This window comes from Aptenodytes forsteri, unplaced genomic scaffold (assembly GCF_000699145.1).
Source record: "Aptenodytes forsteri isolate BGI_AS27 unplaced genomic scaffold, ASM69914v1 Scaffold66, whole genome shotgun sequence".
Classification (NCBI taxonomy): domain Eukaryota; kingdom Metazoa; phylum Chordata; class Aves; order Sphenisciformes; family Spheniscidae; genus Aptenodytes; species Aptenodytes forsteri.
The window spans coordinates 4,548,857-4,563,491 of NW_008795131.1; the positions used below are offsets into that span (position 1 = coordinate 4,548,857).

The 14,635-nt window shown below is 53.1% G+C and overlaps 2 protein-coding genes across 2 annotated transcripts in view; both read left to right on the forward strand.

Annotated features, from left to right (window-relative positions):
• The window catches only part of SRSF1 (serine and arginine rich splicing factor 1), an 11,441-nt gene extending 8,512 nt beyond the window's left edge, over positions 1–2,929 (forward strand). The window contains 4 exon segments of the mRNA XM_019471783.1: positions 5–91; positions 361–533; positions 797–871; positions 873–2,929. Coding sequence (XP_019327328.1) covers positions 5–91; positions 361–533; positions 797–871; positions 873–1,019 — 482 coding nt within the window. The 3' untranslated portion in view covers positions 1,020–2,929.
• Positions 2,930–3,109: 180 nt separating this feature from the next.
• Positions 3,110–14,635, forward strand: part of VEZF1 (vascular endothelial zinc finger 1) — a 27,758-nt gene continuing 16,232 nt past the window's right edge. Inside the window, 2 exon segments of the mRNA XM_009278355.2 lie at positions 3,110–3,131; positions 3,334–3,440. Coding sequence (XP_009276630.2) covers positions 3,110–3,131; positions 3,334–3,440 — 129 coding nt within the window.

A 14,635-nucleotide genomic window follows, 5' to 3' on the forward strand; every position in this document is an offset into this window, starting at 1 on the left:
GGAGGGGGCGGCGGTGTCGGAGGGGGCGGAGCCCCCCGGGGCAGGTACGGCCCCCCGTCCCGGCGCTCGGAGTACAGAGTGATCGTCTCGGGTGAGTCATTCCTCTCTCTCAGCCCCAGTGCTCCCCCGGGGTCCTCCAGGCAAGCTTCCCGGCGGGGGGTGATGCGGCTCCAAGTTGTTTCTTAAAAAGCATCGCCTCGCGTAGCCTGGGAGGAATGCTGTCCGTACGATGCTAACAGCTCCTCGAGGCAGCCCATCTGCTTACTAAATAGTCTCTTTTGTTTGCCGCGAGCTGACGCTGTAACTACGGGAGGCGAGAATATAAACCGGTTTTAAAGCAATGCCTTGCTTTTTATATAGGGCTGCCTCCAAGTGGAAGTTGGCAGGATTTAAAGGATCACATGCGTGAAGCAGGTGATGTATGTTATGCTGATGTTTTCCGAGATGGCACTGGTGTCGTGGAGTTTGTACGGAAGGAAGATATGACCTACGCTGTGCGAAAACTGGATAACACTAAATTTAGATCTCATGAGGTAGGTTTCATACTTACTTTCTTTGGCCAGAATTGGATACAAGGGGCTTAACAGTAGGATTTGAAGGTAAGGAACGTGTGGTGTTCATCGTTTATATACAAAGCAGCTGAATAAGTCTGTGGTCGGTTTGTCAGGAGATAGACTTTAAAGCTTTGATGTCTATTTCCGTGCTGTAGTAAACAATATCTTCAGTCTGTCAGCATGCCTAAAAAGATGGCCCTAAAGCCTAGACTTTTCAATCGAAAGTTCTGTCTATTCAATAGGGAGAAACTGCCTACATCCGTGTTAAAGTTGATGGCCCAAGAAGTCCAAGCTATGGAAGATCTCGGTCACGCAGCCGTACCCGTAGCAGAAGCCGTAGTCGAAGCAACAGCAGAAGCCGCAGTTATTCCCCAAGAAGAAGCAGAGGATCTCCACGCTACTCTCCCCGCCACAGCAGATCCCGATCTCGTACATAAATGATCACTAGCTCTGATCTTTTTGTAGAACCCCATGTTGTACACAGTTTTCCTTTACTTAGTACAGTCTTTCATTTTTTTTTAATTCAAACTGTTTTATTCAAATTGGCTGAAGTGTTGAATTGCATTCTTGTGTAAAATCCCTAGTGAGTATTTGCTCCTTAACATCAACATTCCCCTCATGTCTTTGGTAAATTGTATTTTAATTGATGTCAGTCAGGATTGTTTCAATTTAGTTCTAGTCAAATACCAACATTCTTCGAACTGTGGTATTGCTGTGTAAATGTCTCAGTGTTCAGCTATGGTTTATACGAGCTGGGGATGTTGGGATGTTTGTGGCTAACTTGTCTCTTCTGGGGGATCTTATATTTTATCTTGCCTTTTCGTGTGTCTTTCTGTAGACATATCTGAAGAGATGGATTAAGAATGCTTTGGATTAAAGGATTGTGGAGCACATGTCAATCATTTTAGGATTGTCAAAAGGAGGATTGAGGAGGATCAGATCAATAATGGAGGCAATGGTATGACTCCAAGTGCTATTGTCACAGATGAACTTGGCAGTATTGACCTTATACTGAGAGACAGGTTAATTGAGTACGTGCACCTACGTGTCACTTCAGGCATGTTCTAGTTACCGCAGGCTGCAATTGCTCTTTTCTTTAAAACTTTTTTGGGGGGGCAATTGTGGCTAAATACTCGCTTTTGTAATTCTCTATTCCATTCTAGTTTTTTAAAAGGAATAAACTGGGACGGGGGTGGGAGTATTGGTTTACTTCGTCACGCAGCATTTGGTTACAAGTGTTAATGTTATGTAGTATTCGTACACTTGTAGTAGATCAAGGGTATCTTTAAATCAGAGTATAATATCAATACTGCTAAAATCTGCATGTCCTCTGTGTGACTGATACAGCGTTGCTATTTCATTTTTTTTTAAGTATCAGAATGAAAGCAAAAATAGAAAACCTAGTTGGGAATAATTTCTTAAGTCTCAGCCCTGCCCCCTCAGACTAATTCACAATTGACTCACCGATACGTGTGAAAACTCCGGTTAGTTAATTTTGTTACCTTCCAGCTGGGAGTGCTAGCTATAGTTCAGACATACAGTAGGTGGATAGCTTTAGCAGTAAGCTTTTCCAGTTTCATAAACATTTTTTGCAACCACAAAACCTGTAGCACACCACCGTACGAGCAATGAGTATGTTGGCATTTTCAGTTGGCATATTGTAAATATTACAATGTTTCCTCCAAATAGTAATTAACATTTCTAAAAATTATCTGAGCATCACCATTCAAAAGTTTGTTTTGGGGAATTGATAGTTATTAATGTACATCTGTATTAATTGATGGCAAACATAACTGATCATTCCCCAGAATCCTATTTTTTCATTACAGTATCTAACTTTTTGCCTCCTCTTTTTTGGTTTTGCTGGTTATAAAGGTTTGGATTGGAGAGGGCTCACTGGATCCCAATCCTTGGAGCTGGATCATTGGATTCAAATCATAATGTGGATAGGATAGGGAGGCTGAATTACAAGGATTCATGGAGCGGGATCAAATTACCAGGAACATAGGAGTGGATTCCTGCCCCAACCAAACCGCATTCGTGTGGATTTTTTTATTCAACTCAATTGGCTATTCCAAAGATTTTTTTTTCCTATTTTTGACGATTGGAGCCCTTAAGATGCACGATGGAGTTTTTCATTTTTTTGGTAAAAGGAGCAAAGCGAGGACCTGGAGAGGTACGCTGGAGCAATCTCCTTGGAAGGATTCAGCACGAGTAGATGGTAAACGTTGAAGGGGAAAAAGGGGGGTTTGTTTAAAAAAAAAAAAGTAAATCAATAAGTCATTTCTCTAAATTTAAAGACAAAAATTGGAGTTAAAGATTAAGTAGGTTTTCAATTGGCTATTGCCTTTTTTCTTTGACAAATAAAATTTTTAAAAAAACATGCATGGTTGTCATCATTTGTTGCTAAGAGTCTTAGTCTTTGCTTGCCACTGTAGCATTGTTAAATCGCAAGTTTTCGGACAAAAGGCTTTTGTGTTCAACAGAGATGCAGTTTTTCACAGGAAGCGTTGATGTTTGAGCTTCGCCTAAATAAAGGGTCAGTTTCCTGGGAAATGGGTGGAATTTATTATACGAGTAGGTGAAAAGGGAGAAAGAAAGAATTCTCCCTGCTTAAAAGAGGATGCTTTCGTATTAATGTTGTTGCTAAAGATACTCCTCTAAAGAGATCACAAAGGGAAAGCGTGAGATTAATTTGGCTCAGCACTCCCCCCCCGCCCCCAGTCCTGAAAATGGAATATGGGTAGAAACTGTGTCTAAGCCTTCCTGGTGCCCGCAGTCTCGAGTGTTGGTGGACTGTGGAGGCCGCGTGCGGGAGGCGAGTTAACGGTGCGGGTCGTGGAGGAGCCGGGTTATTGGCGGCGGGGCGCCTCGCCGCTGGCGCAGGTGCGGGGTGATCGCAGCCCTGCGGCATGCGCAGCTTGAGGCCGGGCTGGAAACGCACGCGGCCCCTTCTCTAGGGGAATATTCTCATCGCTTAGTAGGAAGTATGGGAATATTCCTTTGGCTGGCTGATGAAATGACATTGAATATGTGTAATTTACAGTTGAGTTAAAGAGCAAAGTGTCAGCGTGGAGCAGAAGGGCATTTCTTTCTGCACAACGTAATTGCCAGTTTATAGAAGCGTCCTCGGGAGCGCGAGCAGGTGGTGATCAGGTTAATGTTTAAATAGGGCACTTGTGTCAATAACGTACGCTTCGCTTTTCGGAGATGGGCGACTTGTAGGCTGCTTCTGTATGGCAGGGAAATGCAGCGTCCTGTACGGAGCGGGGCAGGAGGGTTGCTTTGTTGTGAGACGGGATTTGTGTTTGGGGCAGAATTAGCAGATCTGGGTTTTAAGTGTGGCACGCGTAAAACCGTGAAGGATGCTGTGTGTGGTGACAAACAGTTTGTTACAGAACGTTGTTTCCCTGCAGAAGTACTGTATTGCCAAAGATGTGTATGAGAGATGTACTTTTTTTTTCCCAAAAATGATGAAATCCTGATAGTAAAGCACGGTATTTGGGGGGGAGGTAAAAGCTACGTTACGCACAGAACGGGCTCAGGCGGTCGAGTGGCCGTGGGACGGTGCTGGATAGGAAGAAAAGCAGAAGAGCTGTAGAGATGAGCGGGGCGAGTTGGTGGGGTGGCTCTTGCCGGAGGGGTTCGTTAGGGTGTAGGAAACGAGTGGAGCGGGCAGTGCACGCCCGACGGCACGGAGGTGCGTGCTATTAAAGCAAAGGGGAAGTTTGACCAAAAAAAAAAAAACCCCAAACCCTTTGGGTGTTGATCAGTTCTGCCGCCCGTGTTCAAGAAAGGTGAGATTGGGGCAGTTTTGAAGCAAAGATTATGAGCGTGCCCAGGGAAGCAACCCCTTTTCTTTCACAAAAGGAAACCTGAAGAGTTTGGCTTGACTGAACCGAAGTGGGATTTGGAGAGGATTGCTTTCTGACTGCGCAGGGGCTGGGGAGAAAGTGAACTTCCCGGGGGAGGAAGAGCGAAGGGCGCCGGGACCCTGGTAAAGGGGGGGTTACAGTCCCCGCTTTGACGTACCAGAGTCTGGGTTCTGACCCAGGCGGAGCCGGTGGTTCTAAGCAAGTTCATAAGGAGCTAATTAATGTGCTGGAGCACTAATTTAAGGGGTGGTTCAGCTGACGTCAAGATACGGGAGTACCTGTACAAGCTGTAACGTTAGAGGCACGGGAAGGCTTTGGAAACGTCGGGCTTGGTCCTGGCGCTGGAGAGCTGGCAGGTGAGGGGCGCGCACAGGGAGGGTTGCTGCTCCAGCTCTCGGTTCCGTTGCGTGCAGCTCAGCTATGTGAGTGGGAAATACTTGACCGTTGTTTGCTTCAGAGATTACCTCGAAAGTGGTTTGCAGCCGTAGTAAACACCACCCTGCGGAAAGGCCGTTCCTCCCCGGGGGGGGGGGGGGGCGCGGGAGGGCACTGAACTCTGCCGAGGAGGAGGTGGTAACGCCGGCGTTTCTCTGCACTGGGGTTCGGGCACCTTGTCACCCTCGTGCAAAGCTCCCGACGTTGAGTTCTTGGAGAGCCGGCGGGCATCGTACCTCTGCAAGAAGGCTGCTGATCCTCCCTGTTGAGTGGAAACGCCGCGTTTTCGTTTCACTTGGAAAACCGACGGGAATGGAGCAACGCTGGAGTTCTTTCTCTCCTTTTGGCTTTCCGCACCGAGGGACGAGAGGCCGGGTCGCTACGGCGGGTGACCTGCTGGTCCGTGTCCCTGCTGCTGTGCCTCTGCCCCAGCATCGTGCCTGCTGCGGCCAGCCCGTTCCCTTCGCTCTCCTGTGTGTACGGGCTGGCGTGTACCCCGTGGTGCTGTTCAGCGCCGGTGTTTGTAAAGCGCTTTGAGGTCCTGTAATAAAACTCTTCACGGTGCGGAGCTCTGGTGCGTTTCATGCCTCTAGACCTTTTTTTTTCCTGTAAAATCTCTTCCGTCGTCGTACGGTTAACAGCCGGACGTGCAGTTGATGGAGTAGGAAAGCCCGCTTCGCTGGGTGAACCAGGGCTTTCCCCAACTGCTTTGTTTTTTAGTTTCTGGTTCTCATCCACAGCAGCCAGCGTGGCTCGCCGTCTTCAGGGGGAGTATCGTGTTCTCTGATGGACGTAACGGACTTCACAAATAGAGGAACTAAATTAATCGCAGAAACGTGCTATAAACCAGTTTTGATAGTGCTAGGAAAAGTTAGGCGGAGTAGTCCGTGCCTTCTGCCGTACTCTCAGTTTTTAATTAACACCACGTCTCCGAGTTCATTAATTTTGTTACTGAGATGGTTTGGAGTGAGCCGAGTGTTGGGAGCAGTCGCTCCTGCCAGGCACGGCCTGGGCAGCCCTGCGCCGCCTCTTCCCCCCTTTGGCTTCTCGGGCTGAGGATGAAAATGAACCTGAGGCAGCGCCGGCTTAACTTCCCTCGCGGGGAACGCTGGCTTCCAGGCACGGACCTCACGAGCTGTGGCTGTTGGGTAAAACTTACTTCAATTTATTTTAATGTCTTACATAAATTAGTGGGAACAGGTTCCGCTGGAAGGCAGCAGTCAGACCACATTAGCTGTTCTGCCGGCGCTTGTTCCGGGAATGTATTTTCTGGGGTTTAAACAGATCAAAACCAAGGCACCAAGTGTCTTTTTTTACGAACGTGTTCTCCCCAAAACTCAATGTTTTCAACAGTCCGTTGGCTCCGAAAATGGAAAGGGGGAGTGATCACAAGATGGAAACGCCTCTGTTAAAGCGGAGGGGCCAACCAAACTTAACCCCCTTTCCTAAATCACGTTGTTTTCCATCGCAAGGACAGAAGCAGGTGGGTTTCTTGGCTGGTTGCACATCCCCCGGTGGAAGCGGGCAGGTAGCTGCCCTTGGCGGCCGCGGCGTTACCTCCCCGGTGCCACCGTGCTTTTAATCCAGCAGCACTGGAGCAGCTCCCCGCCATTCGTGCACGGGGAATCTGCCTTTTCAGATGGTCCTGCGCTTCCAATAGTGCCGCTTTGTTGGTACACTGAGGGCAATTGTCTGCCCCGGAGCTGTGTGCTCCCTCTGTCCTGCCCTCGGCCGGCGCAGCTGCCCGTTGGCAGCAGAGCCTTCATTGTGCAAACAGTTCGGGAAGTGCAGCGGGGAGGGAGGGAATCTGTCCTTAATTGCACATCGTGCTGATAGCGGAGTACTTAATAAACCTAACATTAGCACTGAAATAGAAATTGTTAGAAAACTCGTGGTTTCTCCTCGAAACCACAGTTTGGGTTTTTTTGTTGTTTGTTTTGGTTTTTTTGAACAGAAACTTCTGCTTTAGAACAGCAGACTCATTCACTGATCTGTTCGCGTTCGTCGTGGCTCGAGATTTCTTACTCCTGATAACAGCAGATAGTTTTTAGCTGTACAGCAAAATTATAGTAATTTCTGGATTGGCTAAAAATAGCTACAGCTTTGGTAAGAGTCCACTATGTCGAGTGCAAAATAATGCTTGCTGCACCTGCACAGTGGAGAGCAGTTTATCTTGAATTGCAGTTGAAGCTATTTCAAACAGCTGACTTTAAAGAGAAAAAAAATCGAGATGGGGGGGAAGTTCCCTGTGTGACAAATATTCCCTAAAATCCCTTTCCCCCACGCCTGAAGAAGGTGAGTCGGACTGCGGAGCCTGACGTACCCACCCGCGCTGTGTGCTCCTCGCAGCGCTTCGCCTCACCCCGGCAGCGCCGCGGGACGGGCTGCAGCCTCGCCTGGCCCTCGCTCACCTTGGTCCCGGGCGGTGAGAGGGTCCTGGCTCAGCCTGCTGCTCATCCCCTCCCAAGCGGAGGGCTGCGTGTATATGCAACAGTTGCAGGGCTATTAACATAATTTTATGCACTAATTTGTGTAATCATTAAAGAGTTGAGAAGGGCATTGTTCGCATGAGTAATTACCTCTGTATTCTAATAGCTCTAATTCATCCCTTAAATGAGTTTCATATTTCTATGAGTCAGCTAATGAGTCACGCTTCGGGTATAATATTTTTTTAAAAAATACCCGTTTCTTGCATGACTTGGTTGCGCTCTGCGAAGCTGATGACGTGACGGATCCTGGCGAGCTGGGCCGCGCGGATGTCTACCTGGGAAGATCTGCCAGCGTGGGCCCAGGGCTCCGGCGCTGGGCTGGTTCCCACGGCAGGGATGGTGCAGAGCGTTTTACTCGCTGGGGTGCTGAGAGGCTGCGGAAAGCACGCCAGCAGAAATTTAAAAATGAGAAACTTGGCGGTTTGCTGAACTCTGGGTATTTTCCTTCTGACAAAGGGCAGGTCTGTATTTTTCTAGTGATTTTTGATACTGTTTTAAGCTTGGGAAAAACCTCCTCTGCGCAGCTGTGGGTTGGATTTGGCTCTGCCTCCTTTGGCCATGTTGCCGCTCCTTCCCCGTGCACGTGCGTGTCTTTAAAGTGCTCGCTGAAAAGCTGCGGGGCGCAGGCGGGAGGGAAGGCGTGGGGAGCCTCATCCCCGCTTTCTCACCGCCCCGCCGGAGCGGGGATGCTCTGCCCGAGGCTCCCGCTGACGCTGGATGCTCTTCCCCGCGGGATCAGCTGAGCAATGCAGACGAATGCACAAACATTGATTATTTTGGAGACAATCCATAGCTGCCAAACGAGATTAAACAACACCCAGGTCCCGGAAAAAAGTAAACAGCAAAGAATAAAGAAAATGGGGCACAGTGCTGGCAAAGGCACAAGTGGGTCCTGGGGGACCACGGCCATCTAGCTGGGTATTAATCCCTGCTATCCCCGTTCCTTTCCCCGAAGGATTTCGAGCTCTTCGCCGCTATTAATCGCAGCAGCCCTGCAGGGAAGGTAATGCAGCATTATCCGTGTTTTCCAGCTGTGGCTGGGGAGGAGGGAGGCAGCCGGCTTGCCCGAGCTTTGCCGTGTGTCAGTGAAAGATCAGGGATTAGCGCTAGGATTTCCTCGCCGGCTCGGCTGCTCTAATTCAGTGGCCGTGTTTTTCCCTAAATGCACTGACCTTATGTGCCTGCTGCCGTACATCCCGCGCCCAGGAGGAGCCGGGGCAGATGGTGGGAAGGGGAGTGAGGCAGGAGCGGATGTTTCCCTGCAGTCCTCAGCCCCACAGGAATTATTACTAAAAATGGTCACTGGTGATTAACCGGAGGAGTGTGCCGCTAAGTAATTGGTACACGCTCTGTCTTGCGAAGTTTTCAAATCAAACTGCGGATGCTTTTTTGGAGAGCAGCGGTTGCTCAAAGGCAAAGTACCAAGGGCAGCGCTGGACAGACGGTGCGCTCGGGCGGGGGTCAGTGAGCACCCACCAGCGGGTCTCTGAAACGTACGAAACGGAAAATGCTGTATATCTGCATGCCTCTGCGTAAATCGTATATAAATCACACATATGCGTAGAACCGAGTATTTGATGTTAAGAGTGGGCAATCTGCACTGCATGGCATCGGTGCCCCGGCACCGCGCACCCCTCTGTGTGCCAGCTGCCTCCAGGCTGCCCCGGGGCACCCCCCCAGGCGTGCGCCCGCAGCGGGCAGCAGCAGAGACGGGTGGCCCCGCTTTCGGGGCATGGGCAGTAATTTTGCATGTGCCCGAGGATGGTGGCAAAGCCCTGCTGCCCGTCCCCAGGGCCAGCGTGGCAAGTGGCGGGGAGGGCAGCTCTTCTGCTCTTCCGCAGCTGCTTTGTGGGAAAAAGTTGTGAGGAGGATAACCAAAATAACAACAAAAGGACACTGGGTGCTCGCGGCGCGGGGCAGCTCCGCCGCTCAAGGTGCCAAGCAGAGATTAGCTCCGGCACAGCTGAGGACAAGGAGGTGGGAAGAGATAACGCCACTTTCCCGGCGCGCTGCCCGCCGACGGCAGGGCTAAACATAGCTGTGCTTGCTCCTCCCTGACCACGGCTCGCTGGCCGCCATCCCGCGTGCCGTGCCGGCCGGAAGCACCGAGCATCTCCCGCGCGGCCGCGGCGTGCGCCGGGCTGTGAGGGAAGCGGCAGAGCCATGGAGGAAGGGAGGCAGCCCCCGGCGGTGCTGCGTGCCTGGGGAAAGCAAAGCTCAGACTGCAGGAAAGCGGGAATCAGCCTGCCGCGGCACCGCAGGGAGAGGGGACAGTGCCGGATTCACAGGGACGGCGCCGCATTCACGGGGATGGCAAAGATCAGGGAGGATGATGAAATCCCAGAGAAGGCAGGGAGGGTTTCCTACAGCAGGTGCGGCAGCGTGGCCGAGGGGGCACAGCGGGTGCACCAGGCGCAGCGGGGAGGGAAGAGTTCAGGAGAATTGCACGGATGGGAGCGACCATTGCCGGGCTGTTTGGCATGGGAGTGCTTTCACCGGGGAATGCCTGAAAGCACTGAGCAGCCTTAATGCTCCCACTTTTCCTGCCGGGCGGGGGGCACGGGCATCGCCCGGCTCTCGGGGAGCCCTGGGCAGGCGAGTGCTTGGTGGGAGCTGACACCAGCTCTGTACGGACCCGGAGGTCTCCCCGCTGCCAGGACGGCGTGCGGCCCTCGTGGCACCACGACTCCACCGCCGTGGGCATCACGCTGGCTTTTCCAGTTTCCCTCCCTACCTCCTTGTAGCTCACTGCTGCAGCAACGCACCCCTCAAAGTTTGATGCTGAAAACATGAAAACAGAGAGTCGAGCAGCATTCAGCCATCCCTGCTGAGCCCTGCTAACGAGGCTCCTTCCCTTTAAGTAGCTTCTTGCTGCTTCTCCATTGATTGTCGTGGTGCCTTTCTGCGGTGATTCAGCCAAGCTGCCTGGTAATTTCCTGCATCCTATTTTCCTCTTTTGAACAGTGGAGCGATCTTTCAGATGTGCTAATTACGAGAAGGCGACTCTCCGCGGCGGCAGCGCTCCCGCCAAGCCCCGGGGCAGGCATGCGTGGTGGCCCTGGCATGGCGCAGGCAGGGCATTGCTGCCACCGCTGCCCGCGGGAGCGGGACGGAGGGAGGGATGGATGGCAGCAGGCTTGCGTGGTAGCGGAGATGACGACTGTGGGCAGCCGTCTGGCGAGAGCTGTCCCTTTCCCTCTGCCTAGCAAATGGGTTGTCTGCCCCCCACAACACCTTCCACCCGGGTTTTGCTGCAGGTCATGGACACGCTTGTCCGGTGGGCGCTGGGCAGAGGGATGCGGTGGGATGCTCTTTGGGGGACACCGAATCTTACCGCGGCGTGAGCCAGCACGGGATGGCCGCGCTGCTGGGGAGGCTGTCCCGCCGGCGGCTGAGGCGTCGCAGCGGACACACGCTCTGCTTCAACCTGTGCTTCCCAGTGGTGTATTTTACTGTCTCTTTTTAGCTTCCCTGGTCAGTTTGAGAGGGAAGTTGAGGCTGCAAAGAGAGAAACCAGAGAAGACACAAAGTTGGGAAGCAGCTGAAGGGAAACTGCCCGCAGGGAGCACATTCTCGGTAATGTTGTTGCAGCTTATTTACACACTCGAGGGCTCTTCAGCCCCATGGAGCTGTGAAATTCAAAGCCCGACGCGTCACTCGGGGAGCGGAGCACAAACAGAAAGGGGCTCCTCTAAAGCTGAAATATTTGACAACATTTTCTATTCTTAGCGATGCAAGCACATGCTCGCCGAACGAAATCAGAGCACAGCGTGTCAGCAGGAAGGCAGGGGCTGGGGGAAAGCACTGCAGCTTCAAAGGTCCCGGGTGAGGAGGGTGCATGGGTGCACACGCCTGCCGCGGGGCAGCCTCTCACCCAGCCCAACTCATCCGCTCTATAACCATGGGAGATGCGCCGACAGCAGAAAAGCAAATTATGACTTTATTGCTCATGTCCCACTACAGGTCCTAACGCACAGGGGACTTCTGCGAGGATAACGGGATAACATGGGTAGAGTTTAGATGGCCCTTCCAGGGCTCCCGGGTTTGTGGAGGGGAGCTGCATCCCCCTGCCCTGCCCGGCTTCCCTAGCAGGCAGGACAGCTAATGGCGCCTGTGCAAATAGGCACTTTATTAACTGTTTCGTGGCTGAGCACGGTGAAGGAAACAGCTCCTCTCTGTACGAGTCGTGCCGTGAGGTGGGTTTGACAAATTAACCGTGGGTATTGCTTCTTCTGGGGGGCGGACATCCCCAGGGAGCCGCGTGCTGGGTGGCAGGAGGGCACGCGAGCGGCTGAAGGCTGTGCGGGGGTTTTGGCAGCACCGGCATCGGGCAGAGCACGGCTGTGGCACCGAGGGGCAGCCCCGGTGCTGCCCTGGTCCCCTGGAGGCTCCCCACAACCGACCTCGGCACGGGCGCTGGAGACAGGGGACTCCAGGGGGCCCAGGCAGCGTTCCCGTCCTTCCCAACAACGTGGGAAGTGCTGAGGAAGAAAGGAAGGAAGATTTTTGTTTGAGAAGGCAGAAAGGAGCAGCCTGGGGACGGTGGTAAATGGGCCACACGGTTCCCGCTGCCCTAGAAATTCCCTTTGCACGCTCGCCGCGAGTACCAGAGTGGCAGCTGATGCTGCTGATGCTATCGCTGTCCCAGCTCGATAACTAAGGGAGCTGGAAGGTATAAATTAAATAACACAACACTTCAAGCCACCTGTTATGTGGGTTTGTCCAAAGCAGTGCTGCTTTAATTAAGATGGAGAGTTTACAAATCTAACCTTTGTTTATTCTGCTTTGGGGCATATATAATGTAAATATGTGTTTTCAAACACTGTGGCTTTTTATATTTCCAGTTATAATTCTGGGTAAAGGAAAGTTCGTCAGGTTTGGCATAGACTTGCCCTTTATAAATACAGCTCCTGCAAGCTCTTTCTCCCCCCGGGGATTCTCTGCAGCGTCTCGGCTCGCTTTGCTCCCAACGCAGCTTTTCTCTCAGCGATCGCTGCCCCGTTGCGGGATGTGTCGGGTGTGAGAGAGGTGCCGGGAGGGCTCAGCCGGACGCTGTCGAGAGGGAAGAGGGCTCCAGCTCTGTTTCCCTCTTCTCCGACTTAGTAAGAAGGCTTTGAGTCTTCTAGGTTTTGTTCCTGTATCCCCTCTTGGTTCTTTAGTTGTAAAAACAACAACGTGGAGTTTAGCCTCCTACGTGCTCATCAGGATTTCTTCGATGACTCAGTGATACGCTTGGGTAGTTTTCTTAGCCTTTAATTGAAGTGAGTGTGAGCCCTTAACAAAGAGAGCTCTCCCAAGTCTTCATTAATAAGCGTTAACAAAAATAACTGACCGACCCGGAGAAAAATAACCAGGAGCAGCAGTGGTGTCCCCCTCCCTACAAGCGCGGGTTTCCTCTCTCAGCTCTCCCGCAGCCCCTGCTCTGCCGGTGGCAGTGCCGGAGACGGAATAAAGGGCAGGAGAGGGAAACCCTCCGGTGGTGGCATGCGGGCTGGAGGGGGGCAATGCTGCGGCTGCCCCTGCGCCATGGCTGGGATGAGCATCTCTGCTGAGCAGAACAAACTGTCTACGGGCAAGCCGGGCTGGTGCGATCCCAGCAGGGCTGAGAGCGCATGTTACACGTGCACTAGCAAACCCCCTTGACCCCTTTTTTTTTTGGTTTGTTTTACTTAATTCAGAGCTTCTGCAGAGCAAGGGCGGTATTTTGCACGTTTCCAGCGCTGCCCAACGGATGCATCAGCACAGAGGTCTACCGTGCTGCAGATGGGGGTGGTCAAAACCAAGCAGGCTCCAAATTCCCCGAGGCAGACGGACTCTCAGAGCTGCGGGTGCCCCTGAGCAGGTTGGGCCACTCCAGGCAGCCGAGCCCCCTGGGCGCATACCCACAGACTTTCCTATGGGGTCACAAGGCTGAGAAACATCTTTTTTTTTAATGCAAACAGATTTTTACGTAATCACTCGACTCCGGCGCTGGGGTTTCAAGGAAAAAAGCTAGCAGATAGCCCGAGAGGCGTGAAACAACCGCAAGCGTCACTCTGAACAGAACAACTACTGTTTTGCAACACTCTTGGAAAGTGAAGAAACGCTCGAGGAGGGCCGAGGACCAGCGCCGCAGGAGCCAGGTGACTCGCCCAAGACTGCACGAAGCGACAGCCGAGCCGGTGGGCTGGGACCCCCGATGAGTCCTCCGCTGACGGCTGGCTCGGTCCCTGCCATCCCTCCTCCCCGCTGCAGCAGCGTGGCACCGGTGTTACGCAGAGCTGGGGCTTCGGGACTGGCCTTTGCATTGTCTGTAACAGGAGACAAGAAAAACCACTCGTCTCTCCCATACGGGAGGAAGTAGTATGGGAAACTTCATCGACGTGATCCATATTTAGCTCGGCTTACTGAGGTCAAGCTGCGCAGAAGCCTGCGGCGGCACGGCTGTATTTCTTCACGCGCCCGACCTGCCGGCTGGTTTTGGTGAAGCGGGCGCTGCAGCGGGCGCAGACGCAGCTCAGCGTGGATCTGGGCCTGAGCAAAGAGGATTGATCGGAGCCGGGGGGGGGGGGAACCCAAAAACTCTTGTAAGCCTGTTCTCATCTCCCCTCGTCCTGGGGAAGACGGCCCTTGCCTATGAGCAGAGGTCTGGTTTTAAAACATCCATCCTCTTGCAGTTTCATCTGCCACACTCGTGTTTTTCCTGTGCTTGCTGAAGAAATGCCACTTGCCCCTCACAGATGCCACCTGAGGTGGCGGTGCAGGTGCCCCTGCGCCCGCCCCGTGCCCCCGCATCCTTCCCCGTCCCCTGAGAGCACCAGGGAAGGCACAAGGAGCCCTCCCCGTGCGGGGAGCGCGGGGCCCCATCCTGCCGCCTCTCAAGGATGTGCTTGATGTGTGTAAACATGTAATTAACGGTAAGCATATACTTAATTGCTTGTGGCTTTGATTTGCATTCAGGTGCTGCGCTGAAGATGCCTCAGATACAAGCAAACCCGGTCAGTTTGCTACTTCGAGGCGTGTAGGAAAGCCTGCCGGGGAGGGGGGGCTGTACAAGCCCCTGGATGGCCAGAACCGCCGGAGCCAGGGCAGAGGCCACACGAGCGGGGGCAGGGGGGCGGGCAGATCCGGGCGCACGGGACAGGGCGGGAGCACGTCCCGGCCCACGGGGAGCACCCGGGGTGCGGGGATGGCGCTGCCCCCACGGTGTGCTGATGAAGGGCTTTGCACCCCAGGAGCCCCGGACCGCAGCCCGGCGCGGCCTCACAGGGCCCGGTGCAGGTGGCGGGGGTCGCTCGGGCCG